Source organism: Hyla sarda, chromosome 2 (assembly GCF_029499605.1).
Source record: "Hyla sarda isolate aHylSar1 chromosome 2, aHylSar1.hap1, whole genome shotgun sequence".
Taxonomy (NCBI): domain Eukaryota; kingdom Metazoa; phylum Chordata; class Amphibia; order Anura; family Hylidae; genus Hyla; species Hyla sarda.
Window position 1 is genome coordinate 187,574,252 of NC_079190.1, and position 23,277 is coordinate 187,597,528.

The 23,277-nt window shown below is 44.2% G+C and overlaps 1 protein-coding gene across 2 annotated transcripts in view; it reads right to left on the reverse strand.

The window, feature by feature from the left end:
• MGAT4A (alpha-1,3-mannosyl-glycoprotein 4-beta-N-acetylglucosaminyltransferase A) overlaps window positions 1-23,277 on the reverse strand; it is a 73,276-nt gene that overhangs the window by 49,064 nt on the left and 935 nt on the right. For both annotated transcript variants that reach the window (XM_056555942.1, XM_056555943.1), the window contains exon 2: window positions 1,426-1,753. In XM_056555942.1, the coding sequence (XP_056411917.1) occupies window positions 1,426-1,519 (94 nt within the window). In that variant the 5' untranslated portion in view covers window positions 1,520-1,753. The remainder of the gene's footprint in view (window positions 1-1,425; window positions 1,754-23,277) is intronic.

Sequence of the window (23,277 nt, forward strand, 5' to 3'; positions counted from 1 at the left end):
GGTTGCTATGGGCAACTCAGCAACTGTTCCTCCGGACAGGTTTTGATAAATCTCCCCCAATATCCTAAAATTTAAAGAACCCCTTTTAAATGGGCACTGTCACTTTAAAGGAAAACTGTCACCCTGATCACCCATACTGAACCCAATACACAGGGTTATAGTGTGGGTGACAAAGAGTGCAAAGAGGTGTTACTTACCAAATTCCATCCAGTGGCTCCTGTGATATTGCCTGACAAAAGTCCCGGCCTCAGAGCGCAGCGCAGAATTTGAATATACTAATAGAGGCAGATTGTTTCAGCAGGCAGAAAGAAGCAGGGGGCGGACAGCCATCGAGGCCCCGCCCCCTGCGCGCAGGTAACTGAATTGAGAACGGGACTTTCCTCAGGTAATATCACAGGAGCCACTGGATGGAATTTGGTAAGAGACACCTCATTGCACTCCTGGTCGCCCGCAATATAACCCTGAGCTTTGGATTTAGTGTGGGTGATCAAGATGAGTGTTTCCTTTAAATAACTTTCGATTTGTTGTAGAGACATGTCAAAGGAGCGCATTATGCAAGACAAACTTACAATGTAAGTCCCCTTCCCGGCACACGCCGAGAAGGGGATATATGTAATGGGGATGGTGTGCTGGACCTTCCTCCCGGCCCCAGAAACCTCTTCCCGGCCCCTGGACCATCCGTCCTCCCGGCCCCAGGACCATCCTCTGGGCCCCCTGCAGAAGGACATTGAAAAACAGCTCAGCTCAGCTCCCCCCCCCCCGTGATCTATAACTTATCCCATATCCTTTGGATAAGTTATAATTCACTACACTACTCCTTTAATGTATTATATGCAACCAAAAAACCAACAATAAATTTTGGCTTAAAGGAGATGTCCGGCGCAGACTTTTTATTCCGTCCTGCCCGGGCTGCAAAAAAAGACAAAACAAACTTTCACTTACCTCCATGTGTTCCCCCGGAGCTTCGCAACAGCTGATCAGTCGGCTGGGCTGTTTACTTCCTACTTCCTGTTAGCCCGGTACGTCACATGGCGCTTCAGCCTATCACCGGCCGAGGCAGGACATCGCTGCGGCCAGTTATAGGCTGAAGCGCCGTGTGACGTACCGGGCCAAAGGAAGTAGGAAGCAGACAGCCTGGCTGACCGATCAGCTGTTGCGGAGCTCCGGGAGAACATATGGAGGTAAGTGAAAGTTTTGTCTTTTTTTGCAGCCCGGGCAGGACGGAATAGAAAAAGTCTGCGCCGGACATCTCCTTTAAACTGTGCAATAAGTGTTTTATCAAAGTGACCTATGAGTCCAGTGCCATCTGAAAGAAAAGATGTTATCTATAAAATGGTTGGCTAACCTTATGTTAACCCATCAATCACAAATATCTATACGCATCAGAATGTCAAATTACTAATATAGAACTCCAGTACTCCTTACCTTTCCCATTTTGCCAGGCTGTGTACCAGGACAGGCTCAGGAAAGAAGTGATGAACACTAATGCGGTGGCCACAGTTCCATTTCGGAGCCTCATTTCATTGCACCATCACAGTGGTTCTGTAATGTCTGCTCTAGGTATCAACGATGAAAACTGGAAAAGGTCTGCTTGTATTTACACAGCGCCGTGTCCACATCAATGGCGTAGCTTCAGCTGGCAGCACAGGGCACTCTCTGCTCCACTGTTTACACACAACATAATGACGTTCTTTCACATCTCCAAGTCGGCTCCTGCCAACTTCACCTTGAGATTAGCACTGTCTTTTCTCTCCTATGTGAAGACAAGAGAAATGATATCCTCAGTAAAGGATGGTCTGGAGCTATGGTCAAGATGATCTAACAGATTCCTCCTAAGTGGGAAAATATGCCATAACTTCTTACAAGGTTATTATTCACATCCATACTTCTCAGGCTGGACATTGCTGTACAATACCATTAGACAAAAATTCCCTATATTACTAGTAGAGCAGGGCGGTATGACCAAAGATGTGTATCAAAGTATTTTTGTAAATTATGGCGGTTGCACGGTATTTCTCTCCCCCCCCCCCCCCCTCCGGTTTATCAGCCCAGCGATGTGCTGTCCCCCACATCGGGGAACTAATCATATGTGAACCGCGAGCGCTGCTACTCTCTCCCCCCCAAATAATTATCAGCCGCTGTACTGTACTAGCCTGAGCCCGGGCTTCAAAAATAAACAAAATAAACTTTAACTCACCTTCCTACGTTCCCCCGTTGCTGCGATACCGGCCTGGGTGTGTGTGAGAGGAGCAGCGCTCACGGGTCACATATGATTAGTTCCCCGATGTGGGGGACAACACGCTGTGGCTGATAATTCATTCGAGGGGGAGGGCCCAACCGGTATTGCGGAATGGGAAAAAATTCATATCGTGCAGGAAAAAAAAATTCGGTATTCGGTATGAACCGGTATACCACCCAGCACTAATTACTAGTACAGTTACATTTATACTGTAAAAAAACCAATGGTCTAGAAACTGTGGTGTAGAAACTCTGGTCTACAAAGTCCCTATTTGAGGCAGAATGGAGGAGATCAGAGGAAAAGTTACTCGGTTGCCCATAGCAACCAATCAGATTCCTTCTTTCATTTTTAACAGGCCTTTTAAAAAATGACAGTAGTAATAAGATTGGTTGCTATGGGCAACTCAGCAACTTTTCCTCTAGACAGGTTTTGATAAATCTCCCATAATGAGAAGAAAAAAACATTGCCCAAATTGAAGCACTTCACCTTTGAATAACTTTGAAGAATATCAGAATTTCACTTTATATTAAAAGTTATGGGTTTCTATGTTATACTGGAAGGCTACAGGTTATAAGGGCGGCCCTTGGCATGCTGAGAAGAGGAGATGTGCATAGACCCCACAGAATACAGATCGCTAGTGGTTTATTACTAGATTTAGTTGGTACTAGGGATGTCCTGATACCATTTTTTAAGACCGATACCGATTACAGATACTGTTTTCTATGTCACGTGACAAGGTTTCTTTTTTATGGAAAAAGGGATTTTTTTTATTTTTTTTTTTGTTAGAGGAAGGGCGTTTTTATACACTGCTCAAAAAAATAAAGGGAACACTTAAACAACACAATGTAACTCCAAGTCAATGACACTTCTGTGAAATCACACTGTCCACTCAGGAAGCAACACTGATTGACAATCAATTTCACATGCTGTTGTGCAAATGGAACAGACAACAGGTGGAAATTATAGGCAATTAGCAAGACACCCCCAATAAAGAAGTGGTTCTGCAGGTGGTGATCATAGACCACTTCTCAGTTCCTATGCTTCCTGGCTGATGTTTTGGTCACTTTTGAATGCAGGCAGTGCTTTCACTCTAATGTTAGCATGAGACGGAGTGTACAACCCACACAAGTGGCTCAGGTAGTGCAGCTCATCCAGGATACCACATCAATGCGAGCTGTGGCAAGAAGGTTTGCTGTGTCTGTCAGCGTAGTGTCCAGAGCATGGAGGCGCTACCAGGAGACAGGCCAGTACATCAGGCGACGTGGAGGAGGCCGTAGGAGGGCAACAACCCAGAAGTAGGACCGCTACCTCTGCCTTGGTGCAAGGAGGAGCACTGCCAGAGCCCTGCAAAATGACCTCCAGCAGGCCACAAATGTGCATGTGTCCACTCAAATGGTCAGAAACAGACTCCATGAGGGTGGTATGAGGGCCCGACGTCCACAGGTGGGGTTGCGCTTACAGCCCAACACCATGCAGGACGTTTGACATTTGCCAGAGAACACCAAGATTGGCAAATTCGCCACTGGTGCCCTGTGCTCTTCACAGATGAAAGAAGGTTCACACTGAGCACATATGACAGACATGACAGAGTCTGGAGATGCCGTGGAGAACGTTCTGCTGCTTGCAACATCCTCCAGCATGAACGGTTTGGCGGTGGGTCAGTAATGGTGTGGGGTGGCATTTCTTTGGGGGGACCACACAGCCCTCCATGTGCTTGCCAGAGGTCCCGGACTGCCATTAGGTACCGAGATGAGATCCTCAGACCCCTTGTGAGACCATAAGCTGGTGCGGTTGGCCCTGGGTTCCTACTAAAGCAAGACAATGCTAGACCTCATGTGGCTGGAGTGTGTCAGCAGTTCCTGCAAGAGGAAAGCAGTGATGCTATAGACTGGCCCGCCCGTTCCCCAGACCTGAATCCAATTGAGCACATCTGTGACATCATTTCTCGCTCCATCCACCAACGCCACGTTGCACCACAGGCTGTCCAGGAGTTGGTGGATGCTTTAGTTCAGGTCTGGGAGGACATCCCTCAGGAGACGATCCCACACCTCATCAGGAGCATGCCCAGGCATTGTAGGGAGGTCATACAGGCACGAGGAGGCCACACACACTACTGAGCCTCATTTTGACTTGTTTTAAGGACATTACATCAAAGTTGGATCAGCCTGTAGTGTGGTTTTCCACTTTGATTTTGAGTGCGACTCCATATCCAGACCTCCATGGGTTGATAAATTTGATTTCCATTGATAATTTGTGTGTGATTTTGTTGTCAGCACATTCAACTATGTAAATACAAAAGTAATTCATACGATTACATCATTCATTCAGAATTGTTGGTTGGACACAATTGGGATGAAATCTTGTGATGTCAAGACAACAGTCTATAAATAGCAGGACATGCACGTGGCAAGCTGTGTTTCCTACAATCCTCCTGATGACGGTGATTATTCACTGAAACATGTAGAGGGGGCATGTTATTGTTCAATTTAATAACATGCCAATATATGCTCTATTCTTGTGGGATTTCAGATTATATCCCACTTGTATATGATATTAATAAGTGGGAAATCCACTGGATGACAAATTATTTATGGCATAAGGCATGGGATTTAATGGTCACTTTTGAGCATCATTTCAATTACATAGTTTATTTTAATAGTTCTAATAAATCATAAGTTTTAGGGCTGTCTCCTAAAAGGGAGTTCTGTACCCCTGACATTGCGTTCTGGGGTAATTGTGTTTATGTGATTATCGAATCCCAGATTGCCCTGGGGAATATTGTGTGTGGTTCATTCAGATCTAGGATGTGTTATCTTAGTCTTCCTTTTTTTTTTTTTTTTTTTTTTTTTTTATACACACTTTTTAGTCCCCAGAAGGCACTATTACCTGCAATACGTAGATTGCATACACTGATCAATGATATGCCATAGCATAGCAATGATCAGTGTTATCGGCTATGCAATGGCTAGCAGCAGTAAAGGAGTGACGATTGGACAGCACGGAGCTGGTAAGGGACCCCCTGGCCATCCTCACAGCTGATCAGGACAATTTCAACGCGGTGATCCTGATCAGCATCCCTGAGCTAACTGGCCGTTAAATTCATGACTTTTAGAGGCCGCGATCATCTTTGATCACAGCGTCTAAAAGGTTAATGCCTGACATCACCGCGATCGGTGATGTTGGACATTAGCCACAGATCCCAGCTACGACACGTGCTTAGCTGCTGGGCTCGCTGCATAGTTCGGCACCTCTGTGATACCTGCCAGTGAGTCTCAAATTAGGTATTGGGGACATTTGCACAAGTACTCGTGCAAATGTCCAGTATCGGTTCCAATACCAGTATCGGAAATCCCTAGTTGGTACGTACACTGTTCAGATGAAAATGGCCTAGTTTCTGAACATTCGGTGAACTGATAAGTGGCCTGTGCAGCACCTTTCATTTTAGTACAATGGGTGACCATAGTTGGGCCGAGTGGGCATCACTCTTTGTTAGTGTCTCTGCTCTGGGTAATAGGGCATATGGACAGCGCTGGTCTCATGACACAACCCCTTCAATGAAATAACTACTTTTACTAACAAAGCCACACTTAATGATTGAAGAATACATCATACAGCTAAATACTCTGGAAATAAGCCATACTTCCCTGGGAAAACAAAATAGCCGTCATTTAGCAGGAAATCGTACAGCGGGGGAATAAACAGTGCAAACCAGAATAGAATAGACCACATTTGGTAAATATAAAAACCGCATCTTTACAAGCAAATAGAAGAATGGTCTGGATCCAATACAGGAAAGAGAACATAGAGCATCAGCATAAAGGAAAAGCAGAAAGTGTATGAAGCCCAGCGGGGTGACAGCGCTGGCACTACAGATATGGTTTAGTATTTACTAGGAATAAGGCTCAACCTTAGTCTCTCTGGTAAGGCTCAGGCATAACATTGGTCTATTTCAGTGAGTTCTTCTGAGATTAGTTGAGGGGGAGATCAGAAGCAATATGAAAAAAATATTATTTCACTAAAAAGAATAGAAGATGCTTGGAACAAATCTCCAGCAGTGGTGGTTGGTAAATCCACAGTATGTTAATGTAACCATGTCTGGGATAAACATATATCTATCCTAAGGTAAAACATATTAAAGGGGATTTTAGTACTTTCCTGCCAGAAGTGGGTATTTCCTGTTGGATTTTGTTCTCTAAACTACACATCCCACAGTTCCATGCTTGCAAGTATGAGGTCACTTTCCTCCCTTCCACACATTAGCCACCCCACCGATTGAAACACAGTGTTTTCTAACCAGGGGGCCTACAGCTGTTGTAAAATTGAAGCCACGACAGGCTCCCTCTGATCACCTGACTAGTGATGTTGGGTCTCGATGCACTGAAACCTGGGAAATCCCGAGACATGAGTAATTTTGTAGGCTGCTCAAAATAAATATTGGGGCGATAATTACATAACAATTGTGAGACCACCATCATACACAGTTACAGACACTATATTATGAACTAAACTAACTTTACAGCCCCTGTAGCATAGTCAAATAAAAAAAAAAGTCCTGGAATACCCTTTTAACCTCTTAAGGACCCAGGACGTACGTCCTGGCGTTTTCCGGTCCCTGCCGCGCGCCGGGCAGAGATTGGAAGCGGATGCCTGCTGAAATGCTTCAGCAGGCATCCAGGGCAAACGCTGAGGGGGGCCATGTCTGCCCCCCATGTCGGCGATCGTCGCAAATCACAAGGGAAATCGCCCTTGCGATCTGCGGAGATACCGGGCTGATCGGGTCTCTGGGACCCGACCACCCGGTAATTTTGCATGATCCCGGTTGTCACAGACAGCCCGGACCATGCTGCAGTATAGGTGTGAGGTGGCAAGCCTGCCACCTCCTCCTATCCCCTGCGATTCCTCGGTTAGCTAACCGACCAATCGCAGGGGGGGGGGGGGGGCGGTTACTTCCTCCCGCCCTGCCCGGCTCCTGGAAGTCCGGAGAGAACGGGAGGAAGACCGGAGGACGAGTAGGGGGACGGGGGAGTGCTGGGGCTCGGCCCTGGTACTTACCTCATCCCTGAAGACCCGGATCCCGGCGGCGGTGGCGACAGGCGAGTTGATCTTCGCCGGCGGTGTGGGACCTTTGCAGCAGTCCAGACCGCCGTAAAGCGATCTGGACTGCTCCATCTGGTCCCCTTACACTACAACTCCCAGCATGCCAAGACAGCCCTTGGCGTCTGGGCATGCTGGGAGTTGCAGTTTTGCAACATCTGGAGGTCCACAGTTTAGAGACCACTGTGCCCTTCCAGATGTTGCAAAACTATACATCTTCAGCATGCCCTTACTGTCCAGGCATGCTGGGAGTTGTAGTTCTGTAACATCTGGCCCTTCAGATGTTGCAGAACTACAACTCCCAGCATGCCTGGACAGTCTTGGCATATTGGGAGTTGTAGTTTTGCAACATCTGGAAGGGCACAGATTGGGAACCACTGTATTAGTGGTCTGCAAACTGTAGTCCTCCAGATGTTGCAAAACTACAACTCCAAGCATGCTGGGAGTTGTAGTTCGGCAACATCTGGCTCTAAAGATGTTGCCGAACTACTACTTCTAGCATGTCTCAGAATGTTTGGGAGTTGTGGTTTTGCAACAACTGGAGGCACACTGGTTGGGAAACCTTGTCTGTTTTCTAACTCAGCGTTTCCCAACCCGTGTGCCTCCAGCTGTTGCAAAACTATAACTACCAGCAAGCACTGATAGACTGTGCATGCTGGGAGTTGTAGTTTTGCAACAGCTGGAGGTCCCCCCCCCCCCCCCCTGTGAATGTACAGGGTACATTCACATGGGCAGGGGGCTTACAGTGAGTATCAGGCTGCAAGTTTGCGATGCAGCAAATTTTGCGCGGCAGCTCAAACTCGCAGCGGGAAACTCGCTGTAATCCCCCGCCTGTGTGACTGTACCCTAAAAACACTACAAAAATAAAATCAAAAGTAAAAAAAACACTGCATATACACATACCCCTACACAGCCCCCCTCCCCTCCCCAATAAAAATGAAAAACGTCTGGTACGCCACTCTTTCCAAAATGGAGCCAGTTGATATATAAAAAAAAAGTTTTTGCCTGGAATACCCCTTTAATGTTTAAAGTGACAGTGGTAAGATGTACAAAAAATGTCCGGGTCCTAAGGTGTAAAATGGCTGGGTCCTTAAGAGGTTAAGGACCTAATATAAGGGCAGGATATATGGACCATGCAGCCTTATTCTGTGACTCCAGTAGAAAAACCCTGCAATACTGCACCTCTCGATGTCCTTATTACAGTGTTTCCCAACCAGGGTACCTTCAGCTGTTGCAAAACTACAACTCCCATCATGCTATCCTGAAGTTGTAGTTATGCAACAGCTGGAGGCACCCTGGATGGGAAACACTGCCTTATTGTAAGGCAGATCTGCCAACTAAGTGTGCAGTCTGTGCAGGTCCAGAATCCTAGTACCAAAGCAGAAAAAAAAAAAGTGTTGTGCTGTTTGGTTAACGGGAAGTGAATGAACATAGTAGTAAGTATTCATGATAGGAGCGCTCCCCCACCCCACAGGATGGTGACTCACAAGCTGCTATGTATATACTGGAGGAATACTCCCAACGTGAATACCCCAAGCACATAACTGTATCCTTTCACAGCTCCTATTAGCTGAAAAGCACAACCTTTTATAGTGTCACTACTAGGCGTACACATCTGTTGCTGTAATATGCTGCCCTTACATAGGGCACTCAATCTGACAGATCTGTTTTAGTCTGTCTGTTAGGTACTTTTAACCCCTTAAGGACACAGCCAATTTTATTCTTGCGTTTTTGTTTTTTCCTCCTCGTCTTCCAATGGTACAAATTACATGTTTTCTTTATTCTCTGGGTCAATACGGTTAAAAGGTTACCCAGGGTTACATACTTATCTATCATTGTAGTGCTTTTAAAAATTTTTTTTTTTTTTTTTTTTTTTTTTACAAAATCAGTACGTTTAAATTTGCCCTATTTTGACCATACGGGGATGTGTGAGTGCTAATTTTTTGCTGTCGTTTTTTTAAGTACCACTTTTGCATACATGTGACTTTTTCATCACTTTTTATACTTTTTTTTTTTTTTGCAATGTGATGTGACCAAAAAGCAGAAGCTTGGGATCTTATTTTTACGGTTAAGCCGTATATCATAGGGGATCTATAACATTATATTTTTATAGTCCGGACATTTACGCACGTAGGGATACCAAATATGTTTATTATTATTATTTTTTTTTACATTTTTATTAGCATTTTTCAATATTACAACAACAGATAGGAGTTCACGCTCCCAAAATGCGACAAAAAACAATAACATTAGTAAAAACAATCCAAAAGAGAACATAGTAAGGTGGGTACCTGTCATAAGAAAAGACATTAGCCACGGTCACTTTTCATTAAACCCTCTTCCCCCAACCCTAACCCGCCCACCATCCTTGGTTCTTTAAAGGGGTATTCCAGGAAAAATTTTTTATAATATATAATATATAATATATATATATATATATATATATATATATATATATATATATATATATATATATATATATATATATATATCTATCTATCAACTGGCTCCAGAAAGTTAAACAAACAGATTTTTAAATTACTTCTATTATAAAAAATCTTAATCCTTTCAGTACTTATGAGCTTAAGGTTGTTCTTTTATGTCTAAATCCTCTCTGATGACACGTGTCTTGGCGGTTCCCCAGACACGTGTCATCAGAGAGGATTTAGACAGAAAAGAACAACCTTAACTTCAGAAGCTCATAAGTACTGAAGATTAAGATTTTTTTAATAGAAGTCATTTACAAATTTGTTTAACTTTCTGGAGCCAATTGATATATAAAAAAAAAGTTTTTTCCTGGAATACCCCTTTAATGTAGCACGAGAGCGAATCACCCAACAGGTATTTATAATGGCTAGACAAAGTAGATCAGTAAATCACCTCACAGAATCAGGGTCTCAACATTGAAGTCAGGGAACATTCAGTCTACCCAAAGTGCCAGCTATGGACTTTCGTAAGTACCACTCAGTATCCTAAAAAAAAGGGTTACCACTTGGGCAATTTTCTCATCAGATAAGAATACCACTATGAATGTCTTCCATTTTTTTAAAGAAAGATCTAGCCGTTTTATTAGCCACCCGACCACATTCTAGTTTGTCCATAGTAAGGTAACGTTTCAGAAGATGCATTACATCCGCTATCGAAGGCATAGCTGCCACTAACCAGCACGCCAGGAGACATCTTTCCTACCAGGAGAAAAATATGGAACAAACAGAGTCCACGTCAGACCTTCTCTAGGGACAGGGTAGCAAGATCAACAATGGATCTACAGAAATACGGATCCCCAGTTTATCCGCCAGGTAAGAAAACAAAGTAGTCCAAAAAATCCTAGACCTAGGACATGTAACCAGACCATGGAGAAGATCCGACCATTGCAGTCCACAATTCGGGCATGCTTCAATAAGATCAGGCTTCTCCACCGTCTTGGGAAGGGTGAAACCGTAAAGAGCATGATGCCTGATCTTATACTGGGTTTCCCGCGAAAACCTCACCTATCACCGCTTTACGAAATTTAGCCCATCCATCTAAAATAGATTTAAATAAGTCAGTAGTATTGAGTTTAGATTCCCAGTAGGTAAAAAGGGAGGAACCTAAAGCATCACTACCCTTATGCTTAATCTTCCAGTTAGATAGGAGAGGGAATGCAACGTGTCCGTACTGTGTAGGAAGCTATTGAAAGGGGGGTGTCCCCTCAATACATGAACATCTATCAGTCTAGGTCTAAAAAACGCAATTAGTTGATTGTATTGTAGGAAATGGGATGGGCCAATACTGTAACGTTCCCCGAGTTCCTGTAAGGTAAGGTATCATGGTTAACTAGAATGAAGTAGCTGTCGGACCGTCTCCATACCAGCCGACATCCAGCCTCAAACAAGGCATTCTGTCGCCCCAGTGGAAATTCCGGGTGGGACCACAAAGGCATCTCGTTACTGATCATAAAGGGTAACTTCATAGCCACTCTGCAAGGTTTTCAAGCTGCAATGGTGTCTTGTAAAAGCAGACTACCTTTAAATGGGCACTGTCAGATACAAACACTTTTGATATGTTGTAACGCATGCAAAACCAATAGGTTTTGCAATTGCTTTCATTAGAAAATTTTCTGTATTTCATACTGAAAAAGCCAGTCAAACAACTGCCCCCCCCTGCCTGCTTGGACACATTCTAGTCCTGCTGTGTCCATGTTTCATCACCATGTCATGGACACACTTCTTTGATTGACAGCTGTGAGCACAGGGCTCACAGCTAGAGGAAAAATCCTCCCAGTGTCAGCTTGTGTCCCACTACTGTCAGTGAGGACAAGCTGGGAGTTGTAGTTTTGCTAATGCTAGGGAAGATGTGAGCAAACAGATTACTGAGGGAGGGGGCGGAGACCTGCACAGTGAGGCCACGCCCCCTCCCTTTGTGAGGAATTTAGACTAGTGAGCTAAATTAAAAGTGTAATAAAAATAAAAATAAAGGTGCTAGATACATAAAAAAAATAGATGTACATGGTCAGGATTATGTACTGAGTGATATAGTTAAAAAAATAAATAAATAAATAAAAAAAAGCTTTATTGTTGGATCTGACGGGTACGCTTTAACTTGTCTCGGGAGGGATGAATATCGGGTATGGAGGAGAGTCGAGAGCGACCATGGACAAGCCATCCCTTCTTCTAAGGGCAACACTGAATAGGATGAAGCACCTTTCAGCCAGCCAATACCGTGACGTAGAAGACAAGCCAGATTATAATGTCGGATATCAGGGAAGTTCAACCCTCCCTGTTCCCTTGGCAACATCAATTTCTAAAGCGAAATTCGAGGCCTCTTATTAGCCCAATTAAATTTTGTGAATTAAGAATTTAATGATACCACATCTCTATGTTTTAATAACACAGGGATAGTCTGCATGGGATACAAAAGTTTCGAAAAACTCATCATCTTTAGCAGATGACCGCGTGCCATAAAGGGAAGAGGAAGGGATTGCCATCTTCTATGTTCCATCACTATTTTCTGAAATAATGGGGGGTAATTTAAGGTATAAAGGGAACTAGACGTACAACCTACATGAATCCCCAAATATTTTATAGAGGAAAATGAAATCGATGCTGGGATATGTAAGGATGCGTCAGGCGCCCTACGGGTAACCCCCCTAATGTCTAGCAAGACACTCTTGGTCTGATTAATTTGAAAATCAGATTCATATCCGAAGTCCATAAGAGAAGCAAACACTCCCCCATTATCTTGCCGCGCACGCAACAGGTACAACAATATATCAACTGCAAATAGTGCGGTATATAACGTTGTGGAACCCACTGTAACTCCAGCAGCGACCGAGGACGACTCCAACACTCAAGCTAGAGGTTCTATCGCTATATTAAACAACGGGGGGAAAGCGACATCCCGCGATGTAAAACAAAGGTGCGGTGGGGGCGGGGCATTATCGGCAAGGTAATTGCCGATACCGATAATGCCCAAAATCGCGATTATCGGCCGATAATATCGGCCATATAGGTAATCGGTCGATCCCTAACCTGCACTACACCCCACCGCTGCAGAACCAACAACTAGGGATCGACCGATATCGTTTTTTTAGGGCCGATACCGACACAGATATTCTGTGGAGGTTAGGGCAGATAGCCGATAATTTATATCAGTATAAATTAACGGCTATTTCTCCCCAGCGCGACGCACCGCACCACCTGCAGCCCCCCACACCGCGACGCGTTTCCACATACGCGGTGCGTATCGGAAAGGTAATTGCCGATACTGATAACGTCCAAAATCGTGAATATGGGCCAATAATATCGGCCAAACCGATAATCGGTCGATCCCTACCAACAACCTCGCCAACCCACCACTTACGCATCCTGAAGAAGTCAGATATATCTATTAGGGATCGACCGATTATAGGTATGGCCGATATTATCGGCCGATAATCACAATTTTGGGCATTATCGGTATCGGCAATTATCTTGCCGATAAGCCGATAATGCCCCGCCCCCCGCACCGCCCCCACCGCACCGCGACCGCCACCCTCCATCCTTCCTGTAGTGTCCGGGGGCGTTCCGGGTGGAGGGTGGTCCGGTCCGGGCTGTCCTTCCCGGCGGTCATCTTCTCCACTATGGGCAGGCTCCGGCCTAGTACACTGCATAGACGCCGCTACGCCGTGACGTCAGGTGCGTCGCTGCGCACGGGCGTCACTGCGCAGCGGCCGCTATGCAGCGTACTAGGCCGGAGCCTGCCCGGAGTGGAGAAGAGGACCCCCGGAGAAGTACAGCCCGGACCGGACCACCCTCCACCCGGAACACCCCCGGACACTACATGAACGATGGATGGATGGCCCGGACCACCCTGACAGGTAGGGGAGAGAAGCGGGTGGTGGTGGCGGCGGCCTATGGCCCCGCAAAAGCCACTGCAGATCATTGATTTAAAGCGCCCGCTTTAAATCAATGATCTGCAGCGGTGTCGCAGGGGGTTAAATAGCCGATAACTTATACCGGAATATCGGTATAAGTTATCGGCTATCGGCCCTAACCTGCACCGATTATCGGTATCGGCCCTAAAAAAACGATATCGGTCGATCCCTAATATCTATATGCGTTTCCTGCAATAGAACGACATTTTAAATGTCTCAAGACCATATTTGGTTTATGACGTGACCTCAGACCCTTTACATTCCATGATATAATGTGCATAATAAAATAACTGACAACATGGATATGAAAAAAAGAACAACTAGAAGCATTTGCAAAGAAGTTGAAGAACCATAATGCGGTGGTGTGGCGGGTGATCAGCTCAGCTACCGGTATTTTAAGTGCTGCACATGCTGTGATCTCTATTGATCATGAAATACCAGGGGTTAATGGCAGACAGTAGCGCAATTGCGAATGTCTGCCATTACCGGCGGGTCTGTGGCTGCTGACAGCCGTCAGGACCTGCCGTGCATGAAACTAACGCAGCTCCTATCCATCTATCATTACTTTTATGCTGCCTGAATCATGTCTCATGGGGGCTTCTTGCCACCCACCAGGCTTGACAGATCCCTTCCTGTTTGGGTATATATTTGGGAATATATTTGGGAATATATATTGCCCAATGAGGCATGATTCGGGTGCCATGAAAGTGATGGTAGGTTCCCATGAATGTTTAAACTTCTTATAGAGAAAAAGAATGAATGCACTCACCACACAGGTTCATCTGCGACGTTCTTTTTTTGTGAGATTTGACCACGAAGTCGACAGCAAAGATCAGGGGGGTGCAGCAAAAAGGTACAGGAGCTCATGCAGGTGAGTGGAAAATAGGGATCAACCGATTATCGGATTGGCCGATATTATCGTTTTTGTAAGTTATTGGTATCGGCATCTAACCTTGCCAATAATGCGTCCAGCACGTGCACCCCCAATGGATATATTTGCAGCCCGGACATCCCATTGTCCCGAAAGATGTTTTCGGGACACAGGGATGCCCCTGTCAACTCTCTGCGGCCCCGAGTTAAGTTTAAAAACGCAGGTACCGCCGGGAGATAGAGCATGCCGGGACATCACTGACATCCTGTGCTTGCACCCATAGCAAAGGAGGCGGAGGAGGAGCAGAACATGGAGGTGGAAGACGTTCGCTGGCCAGCATAGTAAGTGACCAGCGGCACGTCAGCTTCAGTGCTCAGACCACCGCTCCTCCGGTCCCGTGACCTACTGCTATGGCCGGAGTGGAGGAGTGGTGGTCAGAGCACTGAAGTGGGGCAGTACACAGGCATACAGCCATACACTGTATATGGCTGGAGGCTGTATGTCTGTGGGGGAACATACTGCACCTAATGTGGGGAACTATACTGCCAACCTAATGTGGGGAACTATACTGCCAACGGAATAAATCGGTATAAGTTATAGGCTATCGGCTTGAAAGTTCACAGGTTATCGGCTCTAAAAAAATCAATATCGGTCGATCCCTTGTGGAAAACTGACGACAGACTGTTTCACTTCACTGGAACGTTTTTTTCTTGTCTCGTTTTCCTACAGGTGAACAGTGGTTATGTGTAAAATACATAATGAGGGAGTGTGTTCATGTTAAAAACAACATTATACAAAAATATGCACTTTTTTCTCAAATATATGACCCACTATTATAGAAATGAGGATAGATCGTGCCGCTCATTTCATCCAAGCAGACCTAACGCATTAAGATGGCTGATCCATACAGCCTCCCTATTCAATAAGAGGCGGTCACGATCTATGCCTATTTCAGTAGGTTCCAAGCATTCTATGCCTGCTAATTTTACCATAGCTGGATCGCCTGCATGTGGTTTATAAATCTTGTGGCTGATAGGGTTCTTAGTGAATATAAATGATCGTAAACTTGTTTATATAAATTCCTTATAGTCTTCCCTATATAAAAATAACCACAGGGGCACACAAGACAATAAACCACGTGTGCTCTTACATGTAATAAACTGACGGACCTGCACTTCACTGCCGCCTAGTGTGAATACCTGTTTGCCTATATTGTTCTGACAACATGAACAATTTTTACAGGGTTAATATCCTTGAGGGGCTGTCCAGTCTAGCCATGTTCTCTTATTTTTCGAGTATTGCTTTACAGTGACGTGAAACAGTCTGTGGCCTGTTTTCCACTCCCCTGCACGAGCACCTGTACCTTTTGCTGCACCCCGCTGATCTTTGCTGTTGACTTCATGGTAAAATCTCACAATAACGCAGATAAACAGCATTCCTGTGTGGTGAGTGCATTCATTCTTTTCCTCTATAACAAGTTTGTACGGGATCTCTGCATCTGTATGGATAGCGACCCACATGAGAAGCGGGATTCATCCAGCTCCAGTGAAAGTGTAATGGCCAGCAGTGCCTAGTGAGATTTTTCTTCTACTACATCCACATGTCCCATTAATGTTTAGTAGACATCGCCTCCAATTCTTCAGCCTATTTTTATGGCATGGACAAATGCTTCTCAGCCAAGAGAGAGAAAACTGTCCGGCATGGGGCATTGGTTGTGTACCATATTCTATCTAGAAAGGTCAATGACTTCCTGGACCTTTTTCCAGGGGATGGTGAGGTAATAAACTGCTACTGCACCGTAATGGATTGTCTACCAAGTCCTGAAGACATGTTAAAGGGGTACTCCCGTGGAAAACTTTATTTTTTTCTTAATCAACTGGTGCCAGAAAGTTAAACAGATTTGTAAATTACTTCTATTAAAAAATCTTACTCCTTCCAGTACTTTTTAGGGTCTTCATACTACTAGAGATGAGCGAACTTACAGTAAATTTGAGTTCAGCTTTCAGGTGCTCCGGTGGGCTGGAAAAGGTGGATACAGTCCTAGGAAAGAGTCTCCTAGGACTGTATCCACCTTTTCCAGCCCACGGGAGCACCTGAAAGCTGAACTAATTTATGCAGGATAAGTCATCAACTGCCGAGCCGAGAAGTTTGTGACGAATCAAATTTACTGTAAGTTCGCTCATCTCTACATACTACGGAGGAAATGGTTATCTTTTTGGAACACAGAGCTGTCTGCTGACATCATGACCACAGTGCTCTCTGCTGACATCTCTGTCCATTTTAGGAACTGTCCAGAGCAGCATATGTTTGCTATGGGGATTTTCTCCTACTCTGGTCAGTTCTTAAAATGGACAGAGATGTCAGCAGAGAGCACTGTGGTCATGATGTCAGCAGAGAGCTCTGTGTTCCAAAAAAAGAAAACCATTTCCTCTGTTGTATTCAGCTGCTAATAAGTACTGGAAGGATTAGAAGTAATTTAAAAATCTGTTTAAAAAAAATATATATTTATTTTCCCTGGGAGTACCCCTTTAAAAAGGTTATTACCCAAACCAACAATATAAGACAGTGTTTCCCAATAAAAGCGCCTCCAGCTGCTGCAAAACTACAACTCCCAGCATGCCCGGGCAGCCGAAGGCTGTCCGGGCATGCTGGGAGTTGTAGTTTTGCAACAGATGGAGGCATTCTGGTTAGGAATCACTAATCTAATATGGGTCATGACACAATTAAAGAGGAACGTGGTACAAGGTCACCCTCCTCAGATACTACCCTCAAAAGGATAATGAGATGACTAATGAGCCTGTCTGGGGCTACACAGCAATGCTGGCGAGGGATAAAATGATACTTCAGGATTTTTTTTATTTCAGTTAATAGTTATAGAAAAATACTTATTTTTTAACATTCCATGTACAATTAAAGCCTAAACTAAGCCATCCAAGATGCTGTGTGTCACATAGATGGGCATTAGGTCTTGTCTTCAGTGTACACTTCTCCCATATAAGAATAGAACAGATGCCTTTACCACTGCCGTGATGACCTCAACAAGACAAAGGCCTAAATGTTATCTCAGACCGACACGAAGAGCTAAAGAGCGCGCCTGGGAAAGCCCCCAAGCCTACACAAGTGTCAGCGTATTGCAAGGAGGCATCAATTATTAACCCCCGAGATGTCTTTGCTGTGCTCAGCTAATGCCAAGATAAAGGAAAGCGTTTAGTGCCCAATTGCAGTGCCAGTCACTGGGAATGACAGGGAAATGACATCTGTCATCGCTTTATGGTGGGAAATTGCAAGCGCTGATCACTGCTTACCGTACTGAGACAGGAAGAGAGCGCTAATGCTACCTGCAAGCGATGATGGTAATGGAGCAAAACATACAGGGTGCAGCAAATGTGTCCCTAAGGGGGTTTAGCTTTCCAATGACTTCACTGTACTACACTCTACAAGACCATTACTAAGCGGAATGATGTCTTGTTACCGCTTCTTCCTTGGCGTTTTAGCAAGGTGCTAGATTTCTTAAAGGAATTTCTTTCTGCCGTCATTAACCCCGGTGCACTGCTACCTTTTCTATATAGTTAGAGTTGTACATACACAACATTCCTATTTATTCTTTTCGAATGTTCAGAGATACAGCCTGTATTTTTATCCAGGTTTACACACAACAGGGTTCTCATCTAAGGCACAACCCTGCCCTGACTAAAGGGGGCAGCATCTTTTAATACAGAGCATAGACAGAATTTCTTATACAGTGATCCCTCAACTTACAATGGCCTCAACATACAATAGTTTCAACATACAATTGTCTTTTCTGGACCATTGTAAGTTGAAACCAGACTCAACATACAATGCTACGGACAGTCCAGATCTGTGATACCTGTCAATGGCTGGAAGATCTGACCAATCAGAATGGACATTTACTGGTAAAACCCTTGTATTACTGAAGCGTATGCACTGACTGGTGTCTGGTAGCGCCCCCTACAGTACAGGGAGGTATTACATGTTCTGTACTCTACCTGTACCAGGGTTACCTGCTCCTTTGGACACCAGGTGAGGGCGACTCCATGTTACTTTTTTGGGACATTGCCTGTACTGTACAGGACCCCGAAGAAGCTCCTGTCCTCTACATAGACCAGTGTTTCCCAAGCAGGGTGCCCCCAGCTGTTGCAAAACTAAACTACCAGCATGCCCGGACAGCCTTTGGCTGTCCGGGCATGCTGGGAGTTGTTTTGCAACAGCTGGAGGCTCCCTGCTTGGGAAACACTGACATAGGCAGCGATTTACAGCTCCCAGCAGCTCTTTCTTACTTTTATATGTATGGAATTGCTTTATATTGGTTATCTACTTATTTATCTTTAATCCTCACTTTTTTTTTTTTTTTTTTATGACATTTTGGTGGCTTCAGAACCAATTACCAGGTTTCCATAGAGTTATGGTCTCAACATACAATGGTTTCAACATACAATGGTCGTCCTGGAACCAATTAATATTGTAACTTGAGGGACCACTGTATACCCCCCCTAGGGATGGGGAGGTATCTCTTTGTGGGCGGCAGAGAGTATAAAAAATATATGTGTACAAAATGAAGACCACGAACAAGTCTTACAGAAATCATGTATAATAGGAAACCAAATTGGAGGTGCCATAAAACATTACTTTTAATAGGATGAATTCTAAAATACACCACTCAAAGAAAATTTTAAAAAAATTACAAAGACAGGCCAGTCAACTGAAAGACTAAAAGTACCAAACATAAAATAGAGATGATCCAGCAAGGTATTCTTTATTCCATCACAAATGAAAGAAAAAAAACAGCATTGACGGTACAAACATACAAAAAAAGTCCCAAAACCTACATGTTTCAAGTGAAGTCGCACCCTTTGTCATGAGTTTGAGCGGCAACTGCGTCTGTGCAGGAGGATATTCACCATTCACATAGGTCAGCGGATTTCTCTTTTCTATTACCTTAAAAGTACCACAATAGATGGATTATATATATATATATATATATATATATATATATATATATATATATATATATATATTATACACACACACACGCACACACACACATACCATAAATCAGTTCAACACAAATGAGCCACTAGAAATGGAAATCCCTCTGAGCAAATATTTACAAGGATATAGAAAATGAATGTTCCATACGTGTTTCTGTCCACATTTAAATAACATCAGAATGAGGACGTCTTCAGGGGAACCGAATTGCTTGGTCCCTAAATATTATTACAAAGTGGCTAGAATGCAAGATGTGGTAAAGGCAAGGGCACTGTTCACACCGTACTATGACTGGAGCCAAAAGTACATTAGTGTCCCGTAACAAGTATTAGCACCCCCACCCTTGTTCATCCCAAAACCAAGTAGATAAGGACAAGGTATTGTATAGGTATATACAAATCTATTGTGTAACAACACCAGTTCAATTGGTAAAGCATGTCCAGTTGGTACAAACACTGCCATCCTGCCACTGCAGGCTACTTCCCGCCTAGCCATCTAACGGTCACAAGGAGCCTTTTGGAATATCACTTTCTTTAATGATATCCAGACATTCCAAGGGGAATAAACCTTAAATTAGGACTATGCCTGATAGAATGATCATGTGCCTGGTATTTAAATGGGCACTGTCAGATTCAAAAACTTTTTATATGTTGTACATCTTGGCAAAATGTTAACTTTTCTAATATACTTCTTAAGTGATATTATTTCCTTTTTATAGAAATTATGGCTTATAAAATCATTGCTTTATCCAAGCTAAAGCACAGGCATGGACAAAGTCCAGTAAGAGAGGCTGGGCTAGAGCTCCTCTCCCTCGTGCTCTCCCCTGTCCGATAGCACTCCCCCGTGCTCTCTCCTGTCCTATAGCACTCCCCCGTGCTCTCTCCTGTCCTATAGCACTCCCCCGTGCTCTCTCCTGTCCTATAGCACTCCTCTGTGCTCTCTCCTGTCCTATAGCACTCCTCTGTGCTCTCTCCTGTCCTATAGCACTCCTCTGTGCTCTCTCCTGTCCTATAGCACTCCTCTGTGCTCTCTCCTGTCCTATAGCACTCCTCTGTGCTCTCTCCTGTCCTATAGCACTCCTCTGTGCTCTCTCCTGTCCTATAGCACTCCTCTGTGCTCTCTCCTGTCCTATAGCACTCCTCTGTGCTCTCTCCTGTCCTATAGCACTCCTCTGTGCTCTCTCCTGTCCTATAGCACTCCTCTGTGCTCTCTCCTGTCCTATAGCACTCCTCTGTGCTCTCTCCTGTCCTATAGCACTCCTCTGTGCTCTCTCCTGTCCTATAGCACTCCTCTGTGCTCTCTCCTGTCCTATAGCACTCCTCTGTGCTCTCTCCTGTCCTATAGCACTCCTCTGTGCTCTCTCCTGTCCTATAGCACTCCTCTGTGCTCTCTCCTGTCCTATAGCACTCCTCTGTGCTCTCTCCTGTCCTATAGCACTCCTCTGTGCTCTCTCCTGTCCTATAGCACTCCTCTGTGCTCTCTCCTGTCCTATAGCACTCCTCTGTGCTCTCTCCTGTCCTATAGCACTCCTCTGTGCTCTCTCCTGTCCTATAGCACTCCTCTGTGCTCTCTCCTGTCCTATAGCACTCCTCTGTGCTCTCTCTTGTCCTATAGCACTCCTCTGTGCTCTCTCCTGTCCTATAGCACTCCTCTGTGCTCTCTCCTGTCCTATCAGACAAGCCAAGATGTACAACATATAAAATGTTTTTGTATCAGACAGTGCCCATTTAAGTCTCACTAGTTGGTACAGGACAAGAATTAGGTTCCCCTGAAGACGCCCTTATTCTAATATTTAAATGTAGGCAGAAACCTGTAGGGAATGTGTGTTTTTCCTTGAATATTTGTTTAGAGAGATCTATATTTCTAGTGGCTCAACTGTATTGATCTGTATTGTGGTACTGTTACGGTACGTTGTGGCTTTCAGGTGGCTGGCCTTTTTTTTTTTTTTTTTTTTTTTTTTACATTTTGTAATCTACTTCTGGGATTGCACTTTTTCTTTGAGCAGTGGATTTTAGAATTTCTCCTATTAAAAGTAATGTTTTACAGCAACTCTAATGTGGTTTCTTATTCTTTGTGAGCAGCAGAGAGGCCAAGATGTAGACAACAGCAAATCTCTATTGCAGTGTTTCCGAGCCAGTGTGCCTCCAGCTGTTGCAAAACTACAACTCCCAGCATCCTCGGACAGCCCAGGTACTAGCAAAGAGCATGAATAGGATTTAACATACACAATTTATATGCGACTATGACAAAAAGGGGGGGGGGGGGGGGGTGCACCATCTTATCAAAAACAGTTTATGGCAGCACTTTTCAGCTCCCAATCCCTGGGGGGCGCACGCATATAAACATCAAACTAGATCACAACCAAGATGGGAGTTGTAATTTTGCAACAGCTGGAGAGCCACATGTTTGGAGAACACTCTATTAACCCCTTAACAACGAGCGCCGTAAATGTACGTCCTGGTGACGTGGTACTTAACGCACCAGGACGTACATTTACGTCCTAAGCATAACCACGGGCATCAGAGCGATGCCCGGATCATGTGTGGCAGGTCCCAGCTGTTGATCGCAGCCAGGGACCCGCCGGTAATGGCGGACATCCGCAATCCCGCGGATGTCCGCCATTAACCCCTCAGATACAGTGATCAATACAGATCACGGCATCTGCAGCATCGCGGTCACTTAATTGGCTGCTGCAGCGATCTGATCATCCAGCACGGCAGCCGGAGGTCCCCTCACCTGCCTCTGCTGTCTTCTGGGAGTCTTCTGATCTGCCTTCCCGCAGACCAGAGCAGAAGATCACGATAACCCTGATCTGTGCTATGTCCTATACAATCGAATGACTGCTTTAAATAGTCCCCTATGGGGACTATTAAAGTGTAGAAATAAAAGTAAAAAAAAGTTTTAAAAAAATGTGAAAAAACCCTCCCCCAATAAAAACGTAAATTGCCCCATTTTCCCTATTTCACCCCCAAAAAGTGTTAAAAAAAATATTATATATACATATTTGGTATTACCGCGTGCGCAAATATCTGAACTATTAAAATAAAATGTTAATGATTCCGTACGGTAAACGGCGTGAACGTAAAACAAAAAAGTCCAAAATAGCTGCTTTTTATAACATTTTATTCCCAAAAAAATTAATAAAAAATGTATTAAAAGTTTTATATAAGCAAATATGGCATCAATAAAAAGTACAGATCACGGCGCAAAAAATGAGCCCTCATACCGCTGCTTATACGGAAAAATGAAAAAGTTATAGGTCTTCAAAATAGGGGGATCTTAAACGTACTAATTTGGATAAAAAGTTTGTGATTTTTTTTTTAAGCGTAACAGTAATAGAAAAGTATGTTATCATGGGTATCATTTTAATCGTATTGACCCAAAGAATAAAGAACACATGTAATTTTTACCATAAATTGTACGGTGTGAAAACCAAACCTTCCAAAATTAGCAAAATTGCGGTTTTCTTTTTAATTTCCCCACACAAATAGTATTTTTTTGGTTGCGCCATATATTTTATAGTAAAATTAGTGATGGCATTAAAACGGACAACTGGTCGCGCAAAAAACAAGCCCTCATACTAGTCTGTGGATGAGAATATAAAAGAGTTATGATTTTTAGAAGGCGAGGAGGAAAAAATAAAAACGTAAAAATTAAATTGAGTCCTTAAGG